At 45.4% G+C, this 24,509-nt stretch overlaps 1 protein-coding gene across 3 annotated transcripts in view; it reads left to right on the top strand.

The window, feature by feature from the left end:
* Positions 1-22,691, top strand: part of PIGQ (phosphatidylinositol glycan anchor biosynthesis class Q) — a 36,713-nt gene extending 14,022 nt beyond the window's left edge. For 2 of the 3 annotated variants that reach the window (XM_074919522.1, XM_074919523.1), the window contains exons 5-11: positions 3,417-3,543; positions 4,551-4,704; positions 7,285-7,396; positions 9,280-9,360; positions 10,370-10,484; positions 14,283-14,344; positions 18,674-22,691. In XM_074919522.1, the coding sequence (XP_074775623.1) occupies positions 3,417-3,543; positions 4,551-4,704; positions 7,285-7,396; positions 9,280-9,360; positions 10,370-10,484; positions 14,283-14,344; positions 18,674-18,826 (804 nt within the window). In that variant the 3' untranslated portion in view covers positions 18,827-22,691. The remainder of the gene's footprint in view (positions 1-3,416; positions 3,544-4,550; positions 4,705-7,284; positions 7,397-9,279; positions 9,361-10,369; positions 10,485-14,282; positions 14,345-18,673) is intronic. The other variant, XR_012634604.1, reaches the window with a different exon arrangement.
* Positions 22,692-24,509: the final 1,818 nt, after the last annotated feature.

The raw sequence follows: 24,509 nt of genomic DNA, 5'->3' as shown, positions 1-24,509 counted from the left end.
TACTTAACCTTATTTTAACCTTATTGATAACCTTATATAGCCTATAACCTTATTGGTTTGATTGATTTTAATATTGACAGAATTGTAGCTGTGTGGGGACTGGATACAGTGCTCATTTTTCTTCCTAGCAAACATCTCTCTGGGAGGCAGATGCAGGTAGGTTATTTTGGCTCTCAACAACTGCCAGGGTCATAAGCTCAGCCTGCTGACGTGAGGATCAAGCCGTGTTCCCTAGCCATCATTCGTCATCCCTAGATATAATGGTTCTCAAATCAGCACTTAGCTAGCATTGTTGATGATGCACAAGACATCATTGACTGCAGCTCCCACTTTCACAGCCTGATGAGCTGCGCTGTGCTGACTGTAATAACAAGTTGCTTTTGTCAGTAAATGAGGCAGATGTGATTCAGAGACACCTAGGGAGTAACTGGCAAGTAGTTGTATGCAATACGAAGGACTGATTTTTGGAGCAAGCTTTCAAATCCAAGAATGGAAAATGTGAATAATCTTCTCTCTGTAGGTGCCCTCACAACTCCTACCCTCCTCCATCCTCATGCTCCCACCAGGCTTCCCAATGGTTGTCCTTGTTTTTGCCTTCCACAACAGCCTCCTTTCAAAAATACCCAATTCACAGAATCATTCAGGTGGGAAAAGACCCTTGGGATCATCGAGTCCAACCATCAGCCCCACTCTACAAAGTTCTCCCCTACACCATATCCCCCAACATCTCATCCAAAAAACCCTTAAACACATCTAGGGATGGGGACTCCCCCCTCCCTGGGCAGCCTATTCCACTCTCTGACCACTCTTTCTGTGAAACATTTTTCCCTCATGTCCAGTCTGAACCTCCCCTGTTGGAGTTTAAAGCTGTTCCCTGTTGTTCTATTGCTAATTCCCTGTGAGAAGAGAGCAGCACCAACCTCTCTGCAATGTCCTTTCAGGGAGCTGCAGAGAGTGATGAGGTCTCTGCTTAGCCTTATTTGAAGGGCTGCATTTGTCTGTTTTAAGAAGAACTGCTTATAAACCATCTTTTTTTTTTTTTCTCCTTCACCTCTTTCATCCTTGTTGATGTCTCTTTTTCCTTAAGCTGTAATCTCTTTGAAACCGTGAAATATTTATCATAGATAGTGCCTCCAAAAATGTTACTGGGGCTCAGAGATAATTGGATATAAGTTCCTATTCACTCATGTTCTGCTAATCTGTAAACAAAACCAGCAGAGAGGACACTTCCTGGAAAATATTCTTAGATAATATTCAATATACATAATTGGTAAATTAGTATAACTTAGAGCCCCAAATGCCTCCAACAGATGCAGGGCACATCTCTCTGGTAGGGAGTGCTTTGGCTCTGCTTGCTCTGGCTTGCACTAGATGCTCTGCTCAGGAAGTTTGCCCTGTGCTTCCTGGTGCCCACAGTGCCCACTCACAGTGCTCTGTGTGTCCTTCTCCATCCATGTCACATCACCATTACACCCTCTGCATATGGAGACTAGAAAGAAGAGCATGACAGTAAAGGAAGTATTTCCACAGTGATCTCATCTAAACCATGTTAGCTTTAGTCTCTAGTTGGTAATGTCCCTACACCCCTTTATGAAACACTTCCAATTCACTCTGTCTTATTAATACTGCACACATTCAGTATTCATGACTGCAACAGGAGAATTGGACTCTCAGTCACCTTCTCTGATGCTGCTTGCTATTGATCAGTCCTAAAATATCTGGTTGGAAAACAACCTGAAAGGTTACACCCTAGGACTATGTTTTGAAATGCTACGCCCAGCTAAATAATGGCAAGCTAGGGCACCTTCCCAGAGCTACATGCCCCTGTCAGAATTTAGTAGCACCTCTGGGACTGGCAGCCTCCAGAAGTATTCAGTGCTGAAAAACAGCCTTGCTGAAGGACTGCTTTCAAGCATTTAAATATTTCATTAAAATCCCCAAATGCTTTTTCTAAGTTACCAATCCAACACTTTAAATATTAAAAACAGTCTATTTATAAAGTAGCTAACACATCTCAGCCACAGAGGTAAGATCCATGGGTTCAAGTCAGTTCTGACTTGCAGTGAGACAGAGGGAAAATGAATGAAATAAAAAGGCAATCCTTTTGGGTAAGTTGAAGATGGAGCCCTTAATTTTGCCACTACACTAAAAGTAAATGTTTACAAACTCATTTTGCAAGGATCCTGTTGGTTAGTAAATAACATGAAATCATTCCTTGGAAATAATTTCCCCTTAGGGAAATTATCCATATGAGTGATGGGGAAAGTAGGCTGCAGTGCATCATCAGCTTTAAGTAGCAGTCTTGATTCTTCTACACATGCACCATTTGCAGTGCAATTCACTTGCATGGACTTGACTCTTAAGTGGGCTTTTACTCCCAATCTGTGTTCATGCGGGACAGTGTGAGAGGTCACTTCTTCCAGGTATGTTCTCCACCTGTTTGCTGGAGGTTACACTCTCAGCTACCTCAGTTCACAGCCTGGTAAATGGACTTCACCGCTGGTTTCAGCTTAGGTGAGTAGGTCAGGTGCAAACTACTGAGGAGCAGAGCCACCTCATCTTCTGCCCTGTCAACTGCAAGGGGAACCTCTGGCAGAGTAGTGGAGTAGAAAGAGAAAATCAGTAAATAATATCAGCCTGGAATTAAATCACCAGAAATTGTGAGTCAAAGCCATCAGTGGTTTGGGGATGAGCTCCATTAGGCTTTTTTCTCAATGATTCAGAGGACTTCTTTTTTACTGGGATGCCATGGGTACCTCTCCATGAAGCCTTGCACAGAGACACGATAGTGATGGGCAAGATCAGTGCTATACAGCATGGTTAATCTTGCCTGGTACACTACAGAGTATCAAGAAAATTTGTTTATGTATGAAATACATTTATATAATTGTGTTTTCTACCATGCTGTAAATACATACAGGTTATCTGTTTGTAAAAATGCACTTCTTTTGCCCATGAGTGCACCGCCATCTTTCCCCCTTTTAAAATCCTGACAGCCTTCCCCATAGTAAGCTTACTTGCTCAGTTGTGACTTTTCAGTTGACTGTCCAAAGAAGTCAATTTGGGTACCAGCATTTGCCATCTATTTTAAGAACTTTCCTTACAGCAAGAACTCATACTGTGCAAGTCTACCAGAGGTGGCCATAAACAAACACTAGATTCATGTTTCCGGCACTGATACCTTTTAAGCAGTTCAGCTTCCTCTCTGCTGTTATGTTTGAATTCAGTAAAGAGTCAATAAAGGTGCATTCCTGATTTAACTAGTTGTCTGTTAAGTGGTTGTTTGGATTTTTTTTTCCATTGGTTTGAAGGTGCGGTAAGAATGCTGGGGAGGGGGCAGTATGTACAGTGCACTGGACGGGCTCAGTGTGGTGGCAGTCTTTTATCTCAGGTGATTTACTTCCATGTGTTTGTAGCATGTAGCTGAAGAGCTACAGGACCTGCTCCAGTGGCTAATGGGAGCACCAGCTGGACTGAAAATGAACCGAGCTTTGGATCAGGTTTTGGGCCGCTTCTTCCTTTACCACATCCATCTTTGGATTAGTAAGTGCAATTGTTTAACTTTCCAGCCTCCCTTTTCATCTCTTTCCTCCTGAGTGTTTAATGTTTGCCTAGAGGTGAACAATGAATCAAGATGCATTACTGCAAGTAAAAACTTGTCTGTGAGTCTTCCTGCTGTGGGAACTCAAGCCAAAGTTGGATTCCCACAGAAGGAAGTCATGCATATTAAATAAAGTGCTTGTATTGATGCTTTGCACAAAGCAATGCATGCAGCTTACTTACTTGATGCCATTAGTGGTGAGTGTCCAAGGAAGGGCTTTAGGTCTTATGAGGCTTTTGTAGTCTTTGTCATGTAAGAGGCAGCTGATAAGATAGGGATGAGGAATGTGCTCTCGGGATGCAAATGACAACCCAGTCCTACCAGAGACTTCAGCTTAATGCAACTTTATTATTTCAAGTCCCTACTTGAAATAGCAGACCCCTGCTATCCTTGATAAGTGTCTTGATAAAGGAGTACAGTCATGATGGACATGAACTCCTTGGTTACCAGACTGATTTACTTTGCTCACCAATCAAGTATGGTCTTGTTACTGTGACTTTGCTCCACTTCAGTGATGAAAGAGACTGTATGCCTCCACACTGGTTTATTTTGCAAAAGCCACATGGTGGCTTTTGTGGGAGTAGCAAGAAAATGGGAATGGTTGTAGGAAAGGTTGATGTGTGCAGTTAAAAATGTACTGAGCAACTTGGACACAAATCTAGGAAAGCAAATTGCATGTGGAGCAAGGCAACTGCTCTGTTCCAGCTAAGCATGTCCTCCCCTTCCTCACAGAGGTGGCACACCTGGACAGAAACTCTGGGGGAAAGAGAGCTTTTGTTGTCCCTCCTAAACAGAAGATGGCATCTAAAGGAGTTTCCCAGTTTTTCTTCTGTTTTTTTTGTGGCTATGATTTCTGGAGCAATGTTCTAGGGCGGGAGGAATCAGTCTTTTGAGAGTGTCAACAGGGAGATGTTTCATTCAAATACTGACACTCTTCAATGCCCACTAGGCTACATTCACCTGATGTCCCCATTCATTGAAATGATCCTCTGGTACGTTGGTCTGTCAGCTTGTCTGGGCCTGACCATGGCTCTCTGCATCCTCTCCGACATCATTGCGCTTCTGACCTTCCACATCTACTGCTTCTATGTCTATGGAGCCAGGTGAGTTGATCTCTCTTGGCTGTGTCTTGGGTATGTTTGGTGAGAAGGACCATGTCTTTAATTTGTGGCGCATTCAATTCTGGTTTAGTTCTCTTTAATTCGCAGTTCAGCCAGCAATTAATTTATTGCATTCTTTTATGCATGTAGAAATGATGACCACAGTAGTACAAGCAACCTATCTTTCAGTTCTCCTGTGTTTTAAATATTTATTTGTTGTGGTAGTGACCTGGAAAAATAAAACCACATGACAGGCAGAGGACAAGAAAGCAGTTGATTCAACCTTATAGTACTCTTTTCAGTTGCACCCTACCCAGTAAATTTGAAGGGAACTGGAGGAGAGGAGGATGTAAGGGGAACCCTTGTCCTTCTGGAGAAGCCCCAGAGTCCCTGCCTCTGCCCTGCTTCCGTAGTTCTTGTCTGCATCGTGGAGCACAGATGGCAGGTTTGGGGTTACAGCATGGCTGTGACACCATCGTGGTGTCGTTGTCTGGACCTACTGGAGGGCCCATGAGCTGAGAGCTGGGCAGAGGCCCTGAGGGAGCGTGTGGGAGTGCAGGGGGCTTTGGGGCACGTCTGGGGCATGTCCGAGTTACTGTGCAGACAGTGCCCACCAATGTGCTCTTTTCTGCCTCCCATGAACACATGCTGCAGCAAGGAGTCACACAGGCCACTGGAGGATAGCTGCTCTTGCCAAACAGGTGAGAGAGAATATAATTAATAAAGGAACTTTTGACTTATAAACTACAGAATGGTCATCGTTCCTCACCAGGTTGTGAACGGGGGGCTTTACATTGCAAACAACAGAAGAAATAGTAGAACTTTAGTTATGGATAGTTTAGGGAATGGTTAGAAATACTGAGATATGATTTATGAATCAGGTCTGTTGTGAGCATAGGGCTTACATCCAAAATCAGTAATGTCAGTAATGGGGAGTCTCTTCCTAGCACCTCTAATTACTGGAATTTCTGTTTTGGTCAGTGAGGAGTGGCCTTGCTCCTCCTAATTGTGCAGAGAGTGGAAATAGGAAAAGCATTTTCTCAGCTGATTGCTTTTCCCTTGCAAGCTGCAGGGAGCCAGTCTACCCACCTCGGCTGTTTGTTAGAAGTGTAGAGTATGTTATCTTGCTGCTGGCACCGAACGGCCCCTGCTGTGCCAGGTGCCCCCCGTGGAGAGTCAGGAAGGAATAGCAGTCACCCACGTCAACACGGCCACCACAACACCTTGCATTCCTGCAGCTGGCGGAAGAATTTGCTGGTTTCAGGTGCTGTTGAAGCCTGAGATCCCCTTCTGAAACAAACCACAGAGTGAAACAAGAGCAGGCATGTGTGTGCAGACAGCCAGGGAAGGTGGGGCAGGTGCTACAGCAGGAACACCCGCTTGGTGTCATGTTGGGGTGCACGGGGGAGTGGGTGGCCTTAGTCAGAGTCACAGGGCAGGTGTGTACCAGCAACCTGGAGGAGCTGTCCTGGGCACCCTCCTGCCTAGGGATTAGTGCGCAGAGCTGTGCCTGCCAGTCTGGGGGCACCCTGCCAATTCCTTGAAGCAGTTGGTGTTCCTCTAACCAGATTTTTCTCTTGGATAAGACTCCTTGCCTCTGCTTTCACAATGCTGCCTTGAAATCTGAGCAGCCTCCACACCTTAACTAGGCGGGTTAACCAATCTGGCTTTTGTAGCTCAAGCTTTCTCAGGCTCCATTCTGCCCCACAGATTGGCTGTGTCCCCTTCCTTTACATCCCTGTACATTGGACGCTGCTGCCTAGGGCTCATTGTGCCTCTTCTCCATGGCAGGGGCTCTTTCTTCCTTGATATTCCATAGGGGTATCTCTTTCCCACCCCTTATCACCCCAATCTTCTCTCACCATTGCCATTTTTCTGGGAGAGAAGTAGCTCAAAGTGTCATAGCACCAAGTTAGGAAAACCTAAGGAAAGGATGTGATAGGGGCCATTTAGGTGGTCTCTTTCCACTCTTAAGGATGTTTGAAGCTGTGCTATAGTAAAGAAGGTGCAGGGACTCCAGTCCTCTCCTTTGTCTCTCAGTGCTGTGGGGACAAAATTGAATTGCATTGACTCTAGTGTGAGGGGTAAGACCTTGGCCATTCCTGCTGTGGAAGGGTTGTGAAGCAAGGGCAACAGGGCAGTTCTGAACTGGAGAGACTGAGGTGAGCTGGAGGGAATGAGCTTGCTGCTTCTTTTGCTGCCGGGAAGGTGGTTGCATGGAGATTGCTGCTGCTCATAGGGGCCACCCTCCAGCAGCAGTTGCCACTTGCCATATGCCAACCTCTTCATCAAGAGGAGCAGAAATCGAGAGCCTTGCCACAGCCCTGGGACACGGCATGGCTGTTGCCCTCCAGTGGTCCAGAGCTGTCTGCAGTGGCCTGCTCTGCCTGTGCCAGGGGTGAGCCCAAATATGGTTGACTGAGCAATTAGTATTTTATCTGCGTCATTCTCGGGCTGATTTCTTTTGCCTCCTTGAGTTCTGCGGCGTCAGTGAGTGGGTGCAGGGGTGTAATGATGACAGCTGTTTTGTGTTGAAGCTCAGGAACTCGCAGCTCTGATGCACAGCATCTTCTCTTTGCTCAGGCTCTACTGCCTGAAGATTTACGGCCTGTCATCTCTCTGGCGCTTGTTCCGTGGGAAGAAGTGGAACGTTCTCCGGCAGCGAGTGGATTCCTGCTCCTATGACTTGGACCAGGTAGTGCTGCAGCACCAGGGGCTCACTGCGGGCTGCTGCCCACGGCAGGGCGATCCTATCCTGCTTTGGCTAAACTGAGACAGAAGCCACGGAGGGCTTTGTAGTTCCCAGAACAAGTGCATGCTCCAGCTCTCTGCATCTGTGTCTTTTCAACCAAATGCTTGGACTCTGCTGCTCCGCAGCACCCCTTCACTTCTCTGCATCTTCAGGGGGCCTAATTCTGGCAAGTGCTGAGCACCTGCAAGGCACCCTGATGAACTGCAGTGGGTGCTGCAGATGCTCACAGCTCCTGGAGCATGGGAGTGGGTATGGGGGAGGGAGGCAGTTTAAAAAGTGGTGCCCAGCAGTGTTGCCACAGTAACAGACATGCCAGCGTTTCTATTAAAAGGCCCCGTTTCATTCACGTTGTGCTGGAGCCTGGCCCACACATTCTCACTCAAGCAGCAGAGGCAGTTTTTTGTCAAATGCTGTAAGCTCTTTTTAATTTCTGAAATGCCATGCAAAAGTTCATCAGAGCCTGAACCACTCCATGCCAGCAGTTGCAAACATCACTAAAATAATACAATAATATTTGGTAACTTCCAGGGCCAGCACCTGTCTCTCCATTGCAACAGATAACCTTGAGCTTCTTACACCACAGTGGAGGAGCCATGGAGGAGCCATTTTTCTGTTTCTTTGGTGATTGAAAGCTTCTGTGCCAGGAAGACAGTTTGCATCAGCGCTCGGTCCCTGTGTACTTTGAGGAGAGCTGATTTGGCACTTCAGGCCTCATCCTGATGTTCTGGAGACCAGTGGGAATTATGTCGCTGGCCTGGGTGGGAAGAGATGTTCAAAGCAGACCTTAAAAGACTTTCAAAGATGTTAAGCAACTGCAGTGGTGTGACAGAGGAGGGGAGAAACAACTGCTGTGAAGAGAATGGATTTGGGTTATGATCTATTTCTGGTTATGTGCATAAAGCTGGGTGTTGTTCCGCCTCTGACACGGCTGTCTGGGTTATTTTCTTTCATAATATACCACGGCCATGATCTCTTTTTGCAGAGATGACAGTGCCCTGTGTTCCTGTGGCCTCTCTGTTCTGAAAGTAGTGACTGAAAATTGAAGAGTCAGATCCCTGTTCGTCTTAAATCTGCATTTCTCCAGTTGAAATTTGTTAGATTTACACCAACTGGGCTGGCCCAGAATAAAAATAACTTTTTCTGTGGGCAGTGGAGCTAATGACACCTGCTTTCCTATGGATTTTTCTCCTTCGTCCTCTGCATATCGCTCCCCCCACCCCAGTAACTCCAGCTTCTTTCTCTCTCCCAGTTTCCCCCTGAGCAAGAGGCAGAAGTCCTGTGGCTGGACTGACCAGCCAGCTGCTGCTGCTGGGAGTGTTTATCAACCAGAGTTTGTCAGCTTTTCACCAGGTGCCCCTTCTGCTAAACCAAAGAAGAACAAAAATACTTCTCAATTCTCTCTAAAAAATTCCCTGCCAAATTTCTACTTCTTTGTACTCTTTCACATTTTTCTGGTAAAAACTGACCAATGGCTCTAAAACTTAATGGGGATAGGGAGTGGAAAAATGGCATTAGCATGTAAGTCTTGTTTCCTAAGGAAGCTGACCTGAGATAGGAAATCTTGAGTATTGTCTAGAAAGGAAAAAATGCTGTCAGGATCCAACTTATTTGTCTTTCCAAACATAGTCCTATAATAGGGAGTCTTCTAAAAAGTCTCTAGTGAGAGAAGTACTGGGAATATTCAAGCTAACAGCATTATTTGCATAGGGAGTAAAAAAAACACATTAATGAGTCTTGCAATCTTTCCTTGTCTCAGTTTCCTATTCTTTTATTTTTATTTAGCCATTGCTTTGCTAATAATTACTTGTGTTTCTTTTTTTCCCTAGTTATTTATTGGCACTTTGCTATTTACAATCCTGCTGTTCCTCCTGCCTACAACTGCACTGTATTATTTGGTGTTTACCCTGGTAAGGTTTAACTCTTGAAGCTAGTCATGTACTGTCTTCTGAGATATTAAAAAAAGGTTTCCTAATCATTTACTGTCATCCACAGAGAAAATACAAATTTGTCTGGGTGTCCCAGGAAGGGTTCTTACACAGCCCATGTAGACCAAGCAAATGGAATTCAGGATACGTTTTTTTGTTTCTCCAGAGGGAATTCCCAGCAAATCCTGGACAGCAGGACAAGCTGTTCCCCTCCCTTTCACTCAGAAGTAATTTTTTTTTATCTTTCCATCCCACATCTGGGGTGACAGCCCCTCTAGTTTGATCCAGAACTTTTTTTTCCCATGAAATTAGCTTGCCGTGTTAAATGCTTTCAGCCAGTCTTTGCTCAGAAGGTTGGACTTCTTTTTTAATTTTCTTCCCCCAATATGACTAGTCCACTCTAAGGCCTGCTGGAGCAAAATTTTCCACAGACAGTGGCCATCACATGGCTCAAAAAAGATGTTGAAACCCTCTCTTTTCAGATGAGCTTGGCAGCAAAAATAAATGCAGTCTGACAAAAGGAGGTGCTTTAATCAGGGGACAGAAAACACTGAGCAGGAAGCTCATTTCTGACTGCTTTGCTCTTGCTTAGATGCTCTACATGGAGTTTCTTCAGGCAGAAATAAGCTACTTCAGTTCACTGTTGGAGAGAGAAAAATTTACATGCACTGACACACAGTGATGGAGTTTACTAGAAATAGAAGCCTGAATTCTACCCTTTAGACTATGACTGTTGAAAGCAGAGTAGCTCTCATGTCCTTGCAAGTCACAGCCTCTACAACCATGGGAGCTTCATTTCAGTTACACCCTTAAGCTAAGATTGTCAAGGAACCTCACAGAGGGTCTGGATGCCCAGCACTTCTGGACGTCAAACCCCCTTTGGGAGGCTTTAGCTTAGCACACAACAATGTCAGATTGCAGATCAGCTCATGAATTTACAAGTGTTGCATCTCCTGTTTCTATGAGATCTTCTTGTTAAACTTCTTTGTAGCTCCGTTTGCTGGTGGTGATTGTGCAAGGCCTGATACATTTGCTAGTTGACCTGATTGACTCTCTGCCTTTTTATTCAATCATCCTTCGTCTCTGCAGATCCTACAGACTTGCAGGTAAGTCCTTCAGCACTGCACAGGCAGAAGTTCAAGGATTTTGCATTATGCATTTCAATTTGTTGCAATGGGTAGTTTCTGAATAGAAAGATGCAGGGGGGCAGGAGAGAACCCAAGGCTCAGGTCGTGCAGTTGTTCATACTGTTAATCAGTTCCTGCAAGGAGCAGGATGAGGATATCAATGGAAAGAAATCTGATGCTGAGCCAGAATCAGGAGCACCTTTACAAAGCCTGTGGCAACTAAAAGTGACATCCAAACAAGCACTGTATAAGTGAGTTCATCTTTTGTTTCCAGTTCTAAAGTACTAGGTTAAGTAAAACTTCTGAGAGTTAAACAAGCTGTTAACCTTGGGGGTATGGGCTCTGAAATGAGCCAAATTACAAAAATACTTGGAAAATCTGCTGCTTCAGAGGGCTGGATCTACAGTGGCTGTGAATCAATGGAACTGCTTCAGTTTTGTGCTGACTTGACTAACTGAAGTCCTGAGCTGAGGTGTTTGGATTTACTTCAGAGCTCTGGGCGGATTTCAGATAATCATTCTCGTCTTGAGACTAATCTGTCACTGTTGTAAACTATTCATTGTTTTTCCACTTTTGGTAACCATCAGCCATGGTTGGCACCAGAGTAAAGGGTCATTTTGGAATGGGTTTAACTGTCGATAGCTATGGTTAATCTAGTTAAAATCAAGCATGTCTGAATTATTATCTCTCATCCATTTAAAGAGCATGCAGAAGGAATTTAAAATACAAGAAAGAGCTTGATCATCATTAAACCAAAGCTAGTCATCAAATGCAATGGAAGCTTGAGGCAACCGATACCAGCTTTGTCTGTTGGAGCAGTGCCAGGCTTGATTTTGGGAAGGTATAGCTGAGCCATGTTACCAACTCTGTTGCTTTTCCATGTGTTCCTATGAATTTCCTGGCAGAAGCTTCTCAACCCTTCAGGGCTCTCTTTGGAGAACAGGAGAAGCTGCTGAAGAAAACTGACCCAGTAAACGGCAGGTCATAGGGCAGAAGGAAATCTTGTTACCACTGGGAGATGTAAGGCCACCAGTCTCAGATTACTTCTCTGTTTTGCTCAGCCAGCTACCTACTGCAGGGTAGCAAGCCTCCACCCAGGCAGAGGATTGTCTTCTCAGTTGAGTTTGTTACCTGATGTGGTTTCTTTGTTGGCTGTTTGTTTGATCCTCTTAAACATTTTAAGAAAGAGAACTTGCAGTGCCATGCTGTCTGCTAGATGAAGAAGCATTTCTGAGAATTTCTGCAGCCTGTGTTCCTGCCCCAGTGCAAAAACATGTCATTGCAGTCATAACAGATGGAGCAGTTGAATCGAATTCAAAGGACTTTAGAGAGTACACATCACTTGATGTCCTCACTGCTTAGGTTTTATCTCCCTTTTCAGACTCAGAACTTGGATAAGACATCCTCTGGCATATGTTACGGCAGCTGGTTTTACAGGCACCATCAAGATGGTTCTACCAACATGAATGGATAGCTTTTCCTGTCAGCAAGGGGTTAGTGCAGTGTTTAAGTTCAACTCAGTTCAGTCGTGGCATCTGGCCTCCAAGTTCTTTGACTCAGTTTCTGAATTGACAAAATATTACATTGATGAAGCCTGGGCCAGGATAGGTGAATGATCCATCCACACACTAGAAACAAAATCCATATTTTCTTTCCACACATCTGAAGTGAAATACTTTGGACTTTTAAAAGCCTTTTTCACATATATCAAAGCTGATGTCCTCTGTGCAAGAGTTATGTCCACCCAGTGTCAGCTCAAGGGATGCCACCTTGGTTGGGATGAGTACACTGTGGTGTCGATTTAGAGTGTGAAGTAAGGCATAGCAGTGAGGTTCAGGGGTCTCAAACTCTGCCCACACACAAGTTACCAACATAGCTTTTGATCATGAACAGGTCAGTTCATTGTCTCTGTATTTCGATTTCCACCTTTCTCAATATTCACAGCCCAAACTTTGGGGCAAGTTTTGTCATGGTTCTGTAGGACCTGTCATGGTGGTGTCTCCATGATTACTGAAATACAAACAAGAAGGGAGCTTGCTTTAGTGTGCTGTCATGAAACAAAGCAAATGGGTTCATGTCCTGACCGATCTTGTGCCATCGATGATGCCTGTATATAGAAAAAGCAGAACCCTGAGCTCTGGAGTTGGCTGGCGATCACAGAATAGTGTAGTGTTCTCTGCTAGAGTGATCTGCAGTAGACCGAGCCTTCCTACTTTTTCGGTGAAGTGAATTGCTCGGACTCCTCTGACCTTTGTAGTAATCTGTAGGTCATTCTAAAATAAATTTATAGTCTTTTTGTGCATGTATTTTCTTAGAAGTTTAAGACTCTTGAACAATTAAATAACCTAAATAAGAGATTGTTGGCTTGCAGCTGTAGAAGGGAAGTGTGTGGCCATGACCTTCAGAAACAGCATTTTCTGGTCTAATGGGCTGTTCCTAGGATAAGGTTTCAGAGTGCTCGACCTCATCCCTACAACTTCAGTGCCCACTTGTTTCTGTCTCTCTGACAAATTACCTGCCTGCAAAGTAGTTCTGGAATGGCTTAGACACTTCCTCTTAGCCAAAACTCAATGAATCATGTTGAACACTTTTTGTCATCCAGCACATTTGCTTACTGAGACCCAGGGTACTCAAACATCTTTCTGAAGGCACTGGGGGAGCCCACGTTTCAATACAATTCAGCAAAATGCAGCTAAAACCTTCCTGTCCTGTACAGAAAAGGCTCTATGATTTGATGAGAGAGTTTAAACCAAAGCTCTCTGCTAGACAAGAGTATTCTTTCCCAGGAGTAAACTGTATAATTTTAATTAATTCAGAGCTTGAGGGAAAAGAGAAAATGTTTTGGTTTTTAAATGTGCAAGAGTCACACAGATGCTATAGGGATGGGACTTACACAGATAAAGAATTTTATTTCTATTTATACTCCTGAGTCACTCTTTGGTCTGTGCCAGATCACTTCATTACTCTTGCCTCATCTTCTGACCTGTAGAAAGGAATAATAAGGGCACACTTGGCCGGTGCAGGTTTGCAGAAGATGGATTGGTTTTATTTCTGTGAAGTGATTCAAGATCTTTCAAAGAAAAAAGCCTCTCTAGTCCTAGTTGTTACCTTTGTTTGAAACATTGCATTAAATGTTGATGTGCACTATGTCACTTTTGGAATCCAAAATCTTTCCCATTAGTCTTTACAGTATTGGGAATATAGCAAATCCAGAAAGAAATATAAAAGTGGCAGGTTTGATGGGCTTAGTAGCATGTTAAAAACATATGAATGTTGGGATTAATAGGCAGTGATTGCTTTGAAATGTTTTTAATGCCTCTAGGCCAGCCACTTTCTTCCCTTAGTCTGAAAGAGGGAGAGATTTGCACATGTACTGTATCCACATGAGCACAAATTGAACGTGAGTTCTTTGCCTGCTGCTAACATGGAGTTCCCATTCTGATGGAAGTTTGGGAAAAGAGAAAGACTTTTCCAGTCCCTTTGTCATCATCAGGTCTGACTGTCTCATTTCTAGGCTTTGTGCTTGTCTTAGGACTGTGTTTTCAAGCGGGAAGTCAAGAGGGCTGCTTTTAATGAAGAAACACATTGTTTGTCATTATGCTTAAAACTGCTATAGAATCTGTGCTTCCTGTTGAAAATATGTAAGGGTTCACAAATCAAGAAGGGTTGAAGACTCCGTTTCTAGGAAATCAGTGCTCAGCCAACAGAGCTGAGCAGCAAATGGCACGGTATTTTCTCTAAGTATTAATTTGGTTTCCTTGGTTTGTTTCTTTTCAGCTGGTGTGAAGTTCAGAGTCCTTGAGCAGCAGGATGGAAAACCTCTTCGACTCCTTATGCAGGTAAGTCGCTAGTGCCTTCTGTGACATTTTCTGCTTCAGGCTTCCCCGCAGACTGACCCCGAGGTCCTGCTCTCTCCTGTAGCAGTTCTGAAACTGGTCCTACTGAAAGGCCCCACTTAAAAAATTTTGACTGGGAAATGCTGAAACATAGGAAGTATATTTCACATTGCAGTGACTGGCTGCTGCTTTCTCTTTAATACCCTGCTTGAGTCCTTGGTTTAAAGAAAATGTCCTGTGTGGTGTGGAATGAAATGTGAAAGATATGATAAATATGGAGCTCTATTAATTCTGGAATTAACACTTCACATTGTTATCACCTCGCTTCCTGGCTCTATGTAGCTTCACTTAAATAATTGCTGAACACTGAGAGAAGAAAAAGAAAGGTGGCTAAGCCATTCAGAATGAAAGATCAGTAAAAGGTCTTCCCCTTCAGATGTGCTGAAAAGCCTTAGCTGCTCCGTGATGACAGCAGGATGAGTGTGTGGGCAAGACAAGAGAGGGAAGGGCCTCCTGTTATTCTCCTGAGTCGCTCTGGCAAGGTGTACAGGAAAAGCTTACCTGTGCTTTTGTAACCTCGCATTTCCATGCTCTGTCATCAGAGATACTAAAGGAAATATTTTTCTGAAGAGAAATGATGTGATAGTAGCAGTGAAGTTCTCATTACGTTTTCAGGAGTGATTGTGAAGTTTCCATTTCCTGACTTTGCTGCCATATCACAGAGTCACTTTTCTTGCTCTTTGCATCCTAGGAGGAGAGTCTGCAAGTAGCGTATAGAATTTATAAAAAACACTTGGACGCTGAGGGAGTGTGTGGGAAGGAACTAACTGCAGCTTCACAATTCTTTTTGCTTTTGCCATCACCAGTCCAGCGCTATTTCAGCCGAGGTCAGATTAGCATGGAACCAGCACACCAGCTAGCAGCAATTCAAAAGGGAATCCCTTCAACAAATGTCTTCTAGGGCAAAACTAGCATTTCTTATGCATGCTGTCTTCCCAGTTCCTGTCTTTCAGCAGGGTAGTGGTGTAAGAACCAAAATCTGTCATTGTCCGTGATCAGAAGACTCCATAAAAAGGAAACCAGACACCAAAGATGAGGCACAGGAGCTGCTGAGCAGAGAATTTGGCATCATTGTGTTTGTGAGATGAGGTGGATAGCTTCTCCAGAGGAAAAAGGTCACGACTTGGAGAGCAGAGGCAGTGAGTCATATGAATATGTAGAATTTTCCCTGGACCACTGCAGAAGGATCCTTTTGCTATCTAGAGTATAGCATAAGTCATCATATCAAGAGGTAGAAGTGCTTTAGTGGATGTCTCTCTTGGCCTTCTGTTCAAATAATAATGATCAGAGAGTCAGTAAAGGCACTTTTTTGCTCTCTCTGTGCTGTTAGAAATGAAATATGGGCTTGTGTCAGGAATCCTGCAGAATATACCACTTTCTGATAGGTCTTTTGAGAGGACAATCTAAAAAGCCTATTTTTAAGTGACATGCTAAAATTCTTATGGTACATGATGATGCTCCTTTCTAGAAATTTTTTAGTGGCTTTGTCCCCTCCCTGTAGGGTAGCCCTCTGGAGCCAAACTTGATGAAAGTAAGGCTGTATGCATGTAACTATGCCCAACATAATTTAAGCTATAGGTGACTGATACATTCATAGCTGTCCTTTGGGGCACTGGTAATGGATTAGAAGTCAATAATGCTGGTTTTGAGCATTCACATTGAGCTTGTGGTTCAGCTGACTGATTATTTTTTATTTTTAAGATAGTGTCTCTGGAATGCAAAGTCCAGACACAGAGAAGTGCAGGGTGGCGGATGATATTTTCGGTGGGGGATGATATTTTCATTCCAAATGCTACTTCATTTTCTCCAGGAGGTCTTACATTGTTCAGTATTTTCATTAGTGTTTAAAATAATTTATTCTAGTGCGCAGGAAGGAATATTTCTGGCAGTGTGGCTCAACTGAACTGATAGCCCAGTGAGAAAACATGATGAGTTTGATTCATCTGTATACCTTCTGCTAGTAGTGTCATATTTCACAGCAATTGCTTTGAAAAGGGTTAAGCAAAAGAGGAAGGGAAAAGGGAACATCTCCATTATGAAACAAAGGATGTATATTATATCAGAGTAGATTATAGCTTTGGACTACAGAAATTGCATAAAAGGAACACATTGCCACTTTCCTAATAAACAGTTGCTTTTGTTTTGCTTGTTTGTTTCCATTTATAATAGGAGAGACAGATGCATATATTGCACTGGGCGTAAAACCATCTCTTGTTATTTCTCAGTAGGCAAGTGTTACTGCTTGGTATCACCACTCTGCCTAGGGATGATTTTCAACGAGAAATGTTGTGTCCAAACCTTACAGCCCACATAGCTAATAGTCAAAGGAACATACACTGTGTATCTCTCTGGTATAGCAGCAGTTTCTATCCTCCGCCAGCATGTTTTCACTTAAAACATACTGGTTTGCCTACAGCTGAGGAAATATGCAGAAATAGTTACTCAGGTTTTACTGTTGTTTGTTTTGGGGGCAGGTTTCTTTGGTCTTTTTTAGGTTTGGTTTTTTTTTTAGCTGACTGTCTATGACCGCAGTGTGATGAGGTTGGTTATAGTTATGCAGAATGCCCCATAAATGCTGTGGTTGATCCTTGGCCTTTAGGCTGTAGAATGTGTTTGAAATATGAGCTGCATGAGTTTGGGTTAGACATACCTCAGGTGGTATGAGCTCCGCTCTTCCGTTTCGGGTACAAATATTCACTTTGGTTGCATTCAGAACTAGCTTTCTGTGCATCTGTTTGGGACCCATTTAATATCTGCTAATGAGTCGGTGTCCCACAGCCAGACCATGCTGGGTCTGGCTGTGCTTTGGCTTCCCTCAGCCTGTGCGAGCTGCTGCCCTGGCCTTTTTCTTATACTTCATGGGGATGCTTCTGTGTACAGGCATTTTCTCCTCCTGCTTCAACAGTGTTGTACTTTGAAACTAATTTGACAAAGGTCTCCAGGTTTAATTCTAATGAACTGTTTGCTTAATCACCCTTTCCCAGAGCTCCATCTTTGTAGGCACTCTGAGTTCATCCTCCCCCTCTCCATGAGCACCAGAGAGCTGAAGCAAACTGGTGGTACAGGCAGGCTCTCAGAAAAGTGGTTGCTCCTCACTGGACAAAAGAAATATTCAGCTTTTGATGAAGTAGTGACTGTCTGTGTGGCTTTTGCTGTGTCTTTCCTTTTTGTGGCTGGATTTTCTACTGTGAATTATAGTCTCCTTTCACTCAGCTGCTTGGTTGGTTCCAGCATAGCTGGACTCTTGCTGGAGGAGGATGTCCTTCCATTTCTCCCCACTGTACAAGCTTCCTCTAGCTCTGTAAGTCTCCTCACCTTGGCATCTCTCATGGTCTGTTTTCTGAGATCCACCATTTCTATGTAATCTGTTTAGTCTTTTGGAGACTATTGCCATGCATCCTTCTCATGCATCAGATCTTGGCCAGACTGGATCAGTCCTCTGGACTTCACCTATCTCTCTATCCTGAAGTGCTTCACTGAAATGAGATTTTTCCAAGGTCTAATGTGCTTCTGTCACCCCTTTTCCAGCTAACATGTCTGTCTGCCTCCCCCATCTTTCAAAAGGTCAGCACAGCAACTTTGAGATCATAATCAGAGGCCATGAGCTTCCGTAGGCAGAGACTCCAGACGTGGTCATTCTTGACATGGTGATTGAAATCTAATTAAAAAAGATTAACTCAGCCAAGGAGACTTAATTTAAAATGGTAATGAGCAGCCCTGCATGCCACTGTGTGGTATGCATCCTGTTCTGCTAGGAGATTCCACTGGGTGGGTATCAGGTGATACCAGGTTTAGCTTAAAGCACAGCTGTGGGCTGAGGGCTTAGCACATTAAAGCAGTAGGCCCGTAAAAGATGTGGCCTAACTGGCACGTTATAGAGGAGTTGCACCCCCAATGGAGTATTGCTGTCTGTGGTGGGAGGCCCCCATCTCTTCAGCCTCTGCAGCCTCCAAACGCAACAAGGCAACAGTCCCACACCCTTGTGTAATGAGCATCACTCAAATCTTGCTGGTGCTTGTGTCTGCTTCTCTGCTTGGAAATGATTCTAATAATGCTCCTTGCCAAGCTTGATTTGTTAATGTTTTGGGATGTTGTAGAAGACTAAACAGCTTTAGTTAGCCAAAGAGGGATTCTTGTGCTTTGTGAGTACCAGTACTGATGTTTTAAGAAAGGACAGTGCTAAGCAAAAGTTAGACTTGTCCTCCTCAGCTACCTGTGATGTTCTTACTGCAACATTTTCATTGCTGCTATCCCTCTTTCTTCTCCTCATAGATCAACCCTCTATCCTACGGCAGTGTGGTACAGACATACAGGCTGCCAACCTACAGCTGTTACCCGAAGGATACCTGGACATCTCTCTGCAAGAAGCTGTTCCTTGGAGAGCTAATATATCCTTGGAAACACAAAGGAGAGAAGCAAGACTAAAGACAGCAAAAGAGCTTGAGAGACTTGGTCAGAAAAATACATTGAATCCTAATGCTTTTGGACCAAAGGCATCTTGGAGCCAGCAACTGCTAGATCCCTTTAATTAATTAGATTTTGGTAACATGGGAGGGGCTGCATTTTTAAAGGCAAGTATTTTTAAACATTATTTTTCAACTTTCCTCTTCCCGTACACTGTGTTTGTGTAATATGCTAATGATTATTTTTGAAGCAAAAGGTTAAACCCGTCAGTGCCTCATGAAACCAGCATTTAGTGTGATCAAGGAAGTACCTCCTGAATGGTTTGATGATGTTCCTTCCATGTCAGCTCGCCAGGGCCATATTAAACAAGGCCTTTGGGTCATTCAAAGCCACAATGCTGAGGTGCATTCTGCCAAAGGGTATTTTGGACCTTTTATGCTTCAGCCTTCAAGCCGACTGATCAAAACCAACATGGAGGATCAGCTTGTAGAGCCATACACTGAAAACTGTACAGCAGGGTTATCTGGGTTCGTGGGATATTTATTCTTTTCCTCTTGGGTTGGCTTGGATTCACCTCCACTGCAGCACCAGGCAGTGCTAAGCATAGAAACAGCGGGGCTGGAGGCCCAGAAACACAGACTGCTGTACGTTTGTGCCTATATGATCTCATCTACATTTTTTCAACAGCAAATAGTGTTTTGGGGAGAGCTGAGCCCTGAGCTGACACCAGAATGGAAGAGCAGAGCACACAGCCTCAGACCCCAGACTGCTCAGGTTTACGTGGCAACAAGCCATGGTAGCTGAGAGCTCAGGGCTCTGCCAAGGCTCAGGGCTTCTTCACTTAGTCGCAGTGTAAGGCAAACGCAGCTTTGCTGAGTCCAGCTCTGGCTGGTGTGTCTGCCAGAGGGCTGCAGCAGCCCAGCTTGTTACACAGCTCAACCAGCTCAGGGAAGCGTGGACTGTGTCTCCCTGTTTCTCAGGGCCCAGGTGAGAGCCTCACCATGTAGTGCCTCATCTTTTGCAGTTTCTGATAGTCAAGGAAGTTATCTTGGATACGAGGCATTTAAAGCCACTTCTTTCCCTGAAACTATAGACCCATTTCTCTTGGGAGAGTTTTCCTGCTTTGGATACTGCCTCCACAGTGCAGCAGTGCTTGGCTTTTCAATGTCCCAGTCTGATGGTGTGCTCATTTTGATGTGAGCCTTCTATTCCCTCTCTTGGGGAAAGTGCCTCTGTGCACAAGAGTGTGATGTCCCACTGGGTACTTTGTAAATGTAGACATTTACATACAATCATTACCCAAAGTACACTTTCTCCAGGTCTGCTAGCTCCTCTTGCCCCAGCTGAAACGATATAGTATCACTGTACCCTGCTGCCACTCTGCGTGCCTGAAGTGACTGCATTAACTGGCAGGTGAGAGCTGTGGATCCTGCCCTTTTCCTCTGTCTGTCCAAGGAAGCGAGGATGGAGGAAGAAGAGGAGGATGTGTTATGGCTGCCGCACCCAGCTCTTCTCTGCAGGGCTGCCTGTGTATTCCAGTGGGAGCAGGTGGAGCCAAGGTGCCCTGGGCTTTAGTAGCCTTCAGTCAGCCCTTCCACTGGCAGGGTAAGTGTTTCCAACTCCAGCCCCATGTCTCATCCATGTACTTGAAGCTGCCACAGAAGAGAGGGGGTTATGGACCCGCTGCTTTAAGACATCCCTGGCCAGATATATTTCGTTTGTCTGGAGCTGCTCAAAGCCTCTCATGGTGCAGCCACTGCCTCTTCAGTCATAGCTTGATCAGGAGAAAATGAAGCTCTGTAGGCAGGCACTTGGTCCAGACATTCCTTAGCAGGCAGACACAGGAGCTGCCAAGGTCTTACAGTTTTCTTAAGGACTTCATGAAGGGAGGCAGTATTACATAGGCACTGCTACCCAAAGAGGATGCCCTGTTACCTTGATCCAGGGGAAGGGGACACATTGAAGAAAGGCAGTGTGGCAAAGCCCTCCCACCACTGTGCCACTGCAGGCTCTAGGTGGGACATCGCTGACTGCAGAAACTGGAGAGACCTTTGTTCTTCTTTAACGATCACTGCTTAAAACTCATGTACAAATACAGTAACTTCTTCTCTTGCAATATCGATGCCCAGGTATTTCTCTCCAGGTGTGACTAACTCCAGGTTGTGATTCATGTAGTGGATGAATGGTCTGAGTAATGTTTCTCACTTCAGCTTAAGTCAGAATCATGGAGACCCATCCTTACCTGGCACTCAGCAGAGCAGATTTACGCTTTACGTCCCTCTCATGTTTCCACTGGAGCTACTAAATGATATTCCCTCTGCTTCCTCCCACGCCTGCATAGTTTGGTATACTAACTGCTGTGAGAAACTTTATTATTTCTGGTCTTGTGAAAATAATATTCCTAATATCCTAGCTTTTGAAATCTTTCCATGAGACCAGACAGCTCACAACAGTCCTAATTGTGGCTGTCCTTTGGGATCAAGTGACCTGAAAGCCCCAGAGACAGGACAGAGACATGAAAACCAGCGAATGTGTCCTTCCTATTGGGAACCTGCCAAAGATATTAGATGTTGCAGTGTTGGAACGTCTGTTTACCAAAGGCTAATACTGACTCCAGGGCTGGTGAAATATCAAACTGAGAAAAAGCTCTTCCTCCAACCCAAGAGCCTGAATCTTCTTTGAATACAGAGGACCTTGAGTAGCACAGCTGAGAAATTACAGCCCCTTGTGGGTGTAGTTCTCCTGTGTCACACACAACTGGTGCCTGAGGTTTCTTACTGTTTCTCATACTTGTCATTCTCCTTGTCCCTGATGGTATCTGAGCCTGTGAGTTTCTTCTGCTGGATATTTGCCATGTCTCTCCTCTTCCTTTCCAGTCACTGCTGTGAAATAGTCTTCCCCCACCCTTTTCCGATTCTGCGCAGAGACATTACAACAACTTAGCAGACATCCTGCTCAGGAACATTTGACCTTATGTCATCTTTCTAATTAGAAGTTGGGATCAGCATCATCTTCCACAGCAGCACAGACAGGCCTAGTGCTGGCATTTCTTCAGGGAAGAGACTGCTGGTAAGTTTGTGGCTCTAATTTATCCTCAGATCCATATTATCCATATCAGTCCTTGGATGAGAAGTAGTTAAAAGATTTCAAATCTTCTCTGATTCCTACCACACAACCCTTATAGCAGGCAACAAGCAGTCTTTGCCAACCATCATTCAAAGACTGTTATCTTGCAGACTTCTTTTAATACTACATTTCCTTATTATTATTTCTTCCACCTTATGGTTCCCAGTGCTGGCACAACACTCGATGTGCATCTTTACATAGGCATGTTTTTTGTGAAGGAAAACATGATTCACAGCGTACAAAGCTCCATCCTAGATAGAAATTCTGCCTTTGAGAAATACTTTCCTTTCCTAACCAGAATAGCATGTGACGATGCTGAAAGAAAATCTCAGTAATTACACTGCACTGAAGGCCCTGGTTATGGTTTTGGGAGTTTGCCCCGATCCTGCAGCTGGACCGTGCCTTTTTCTGCTGGCACGTGTGAATATACCATCAGGCCCACTGAAAGAGTGTTGCACATGTGTACAATCCATATGTTGACTTACACTCCCAGGAGTGTAAACAGACTTGCTGGGTGCTCACGGCAGTACGGTTTCTGCGGAGAGGAGTGCTGACAGAGCCATGGCGATGCCAGCAGGGCTGCTGTCAGCAGGTCCACGCGCAGCTGAGACCAGAGGGGCTCTGCATCTACCAGTTGCAGGTGCTTGTGTTTGAGAGTTAAGGGATGGAGATCTTTGTTCTGCTGACAGGTGTGGATTTTTTGGTTAATTAAACCTTCTAATCAGAACCTAAATGGATTTTGATCACACTAGAATAAAGAGCTCAGGAGGAAAATTGAGCTTTTCCAACTCTTGTTTATCTTGCCACCTCTGTGGCTGCCACCACCACGGGGACTGGGCAGGGTGGCTGCTGGAGGCTCGGCTCAGCTTGGCTGAGCAGGTGGCTCATCCCAGTCCTGAGGCCTGGCTGGGCTTGACCTCTGCTCTCCACACACAGAAGGTGTTTCACCACTCCTCCAGCTGAGAGTGTTCTATTAAGGCCAGACCATGAAACCCTTGCAAGGATGAGCACTGATCTGGCAGATCCTGCCTCAGGCCTGGGAGGCAGTTGAGGTGATGTTCCTCCAGCTTGGTTTTTTTCCTATGATTCAGTGAGGGGCTCCTTTGTTTTACGTAAGCCTGCCCATGCGAGTTGTTGCTGTTCAGTGTGAGGGGCAGGGTGGAGGGGACAAATCTCAGCAGCACTTAACGCTGCAGCACTTACACCATGCAGTCTGAGCAGGAGCACAGGCTGTGCCTGGGAATGATGGGTGCCTTGTGGCCACTCCTAACATCAGAGCCATTACACCCTTGAATTCATCCTTGTTCCCTTCCCTTCCTTTCTCCTTCTCCTTTTTATTCCTCTTCCTCAGCAGTTTGCACCCATATAGCAGCATGCAGCCCACCTGCCTTCTGCAGCGTGGACTGTCCAGGCAGGCCCAGAGCACCACTGGTTGCTGGTGGTCTGAGGCCATGCAGAGCCGGGGTGTGACCACAGCTGGAGTGCTGTTGCCGGCAGAGACCTGGAGGGCTGTTCCTCAGCAGTCAGCAGACTGAGACGGACCAGCTTCCCCAGGCGCTCAGGCTGGCACCTGGGCTCCCTCGCAGATGCCATGTGCTGTCCTGCGGGAGCGTGGCGGTGAAGCGGTGTTGCCCCAGGCCAGCTGAGTGTCAAGCACAGCAGCTGGATGCACGGCTGTGACAACGTCCCCATGCCACAGCAAGCCTCTGCCAGGATCACCCCCTACATCTGCCTCATGCTGAGGCTGCTGCTTCCTGCAGTGTCCTTCCATCAGCTCCTGAAACAACCCCACCGCCTTCTCCGTGCTGCTTCTCTCGTGATGATTCCCGTTGCTCTGGGCTCTAGTTTGGTTTCCACCACCCCACCAAGGAGGTGAGAAATCACTTGAATGAGCCATAAACCAGGGCTCTGGGGTTGGCCCTGGAGTAGTGGCAGGACTGAGAACCAGAGGCTAAGAAAAGAGAAACAAAATCGAAATTCCTGCCCATCATCCTCCTCTTGCCATCTCCCTGCCACTTTGGATACAATGGACTGGTGGACAGAAATGACAGGAATGGCTTTTCTCCCCTCCCAGGGAACGCGGGCACACACAAATCTCCCCTCTCCACTTCCCCTGCTCCACATCAGGGCGAGAGTTTTTCTGCAGGCCTTACCCTCCACAGGCTTTACCCTCTGAGCTCTCCCCCTGCTCCCCAGGGAATGCCATCGACAGTGGCTGGGGGCAGCAGCAGCTCCAGATAGAGTCAGCAGGACGTCTGCTATTTCATTTTGCTTTTATCTGCTATTTCATTTTGCTTTTATCTGCTATTTCATTTTGCTTTTGCAGAGGCTGGATGAGCTCGGCTTTTTGGGAGGCAGGGGTGGGGAGGCAGAAGGGGGCTGTGTTTGGCCCCTGCCGTGCAGACAAACCAAACTGAGCAGTGCTGAGCGGGAGGACACCCTCTCCCCATGGGGATACAAACCCCTCATCGAAACAGGCCCCCCCAAAGGAGTGTACACTGCTTGGCTCCAAGGCAGCAAATAAGCTCGGGCCCCAGGAGAGGAGAGGGAGCCAGGCTGAGACCAGGCAGGGGGCAGC

This window comes from Athene noctua, chromosome 15 (genome assembly GCF_965140245.1).
Source record: "Athene noctua chromosome 15, bAthNoc1.hap1.1, whole genome shotgun sequence".
Taxonomy (NCBI): Eukaryota; Metazoa; Chordata; class Aves; order Strigiformes; family Strigidae; genus Athene; species Athene noctua.
This window is presented reverse-complemented; position numbering and strand designations above follow the sequence as displayed.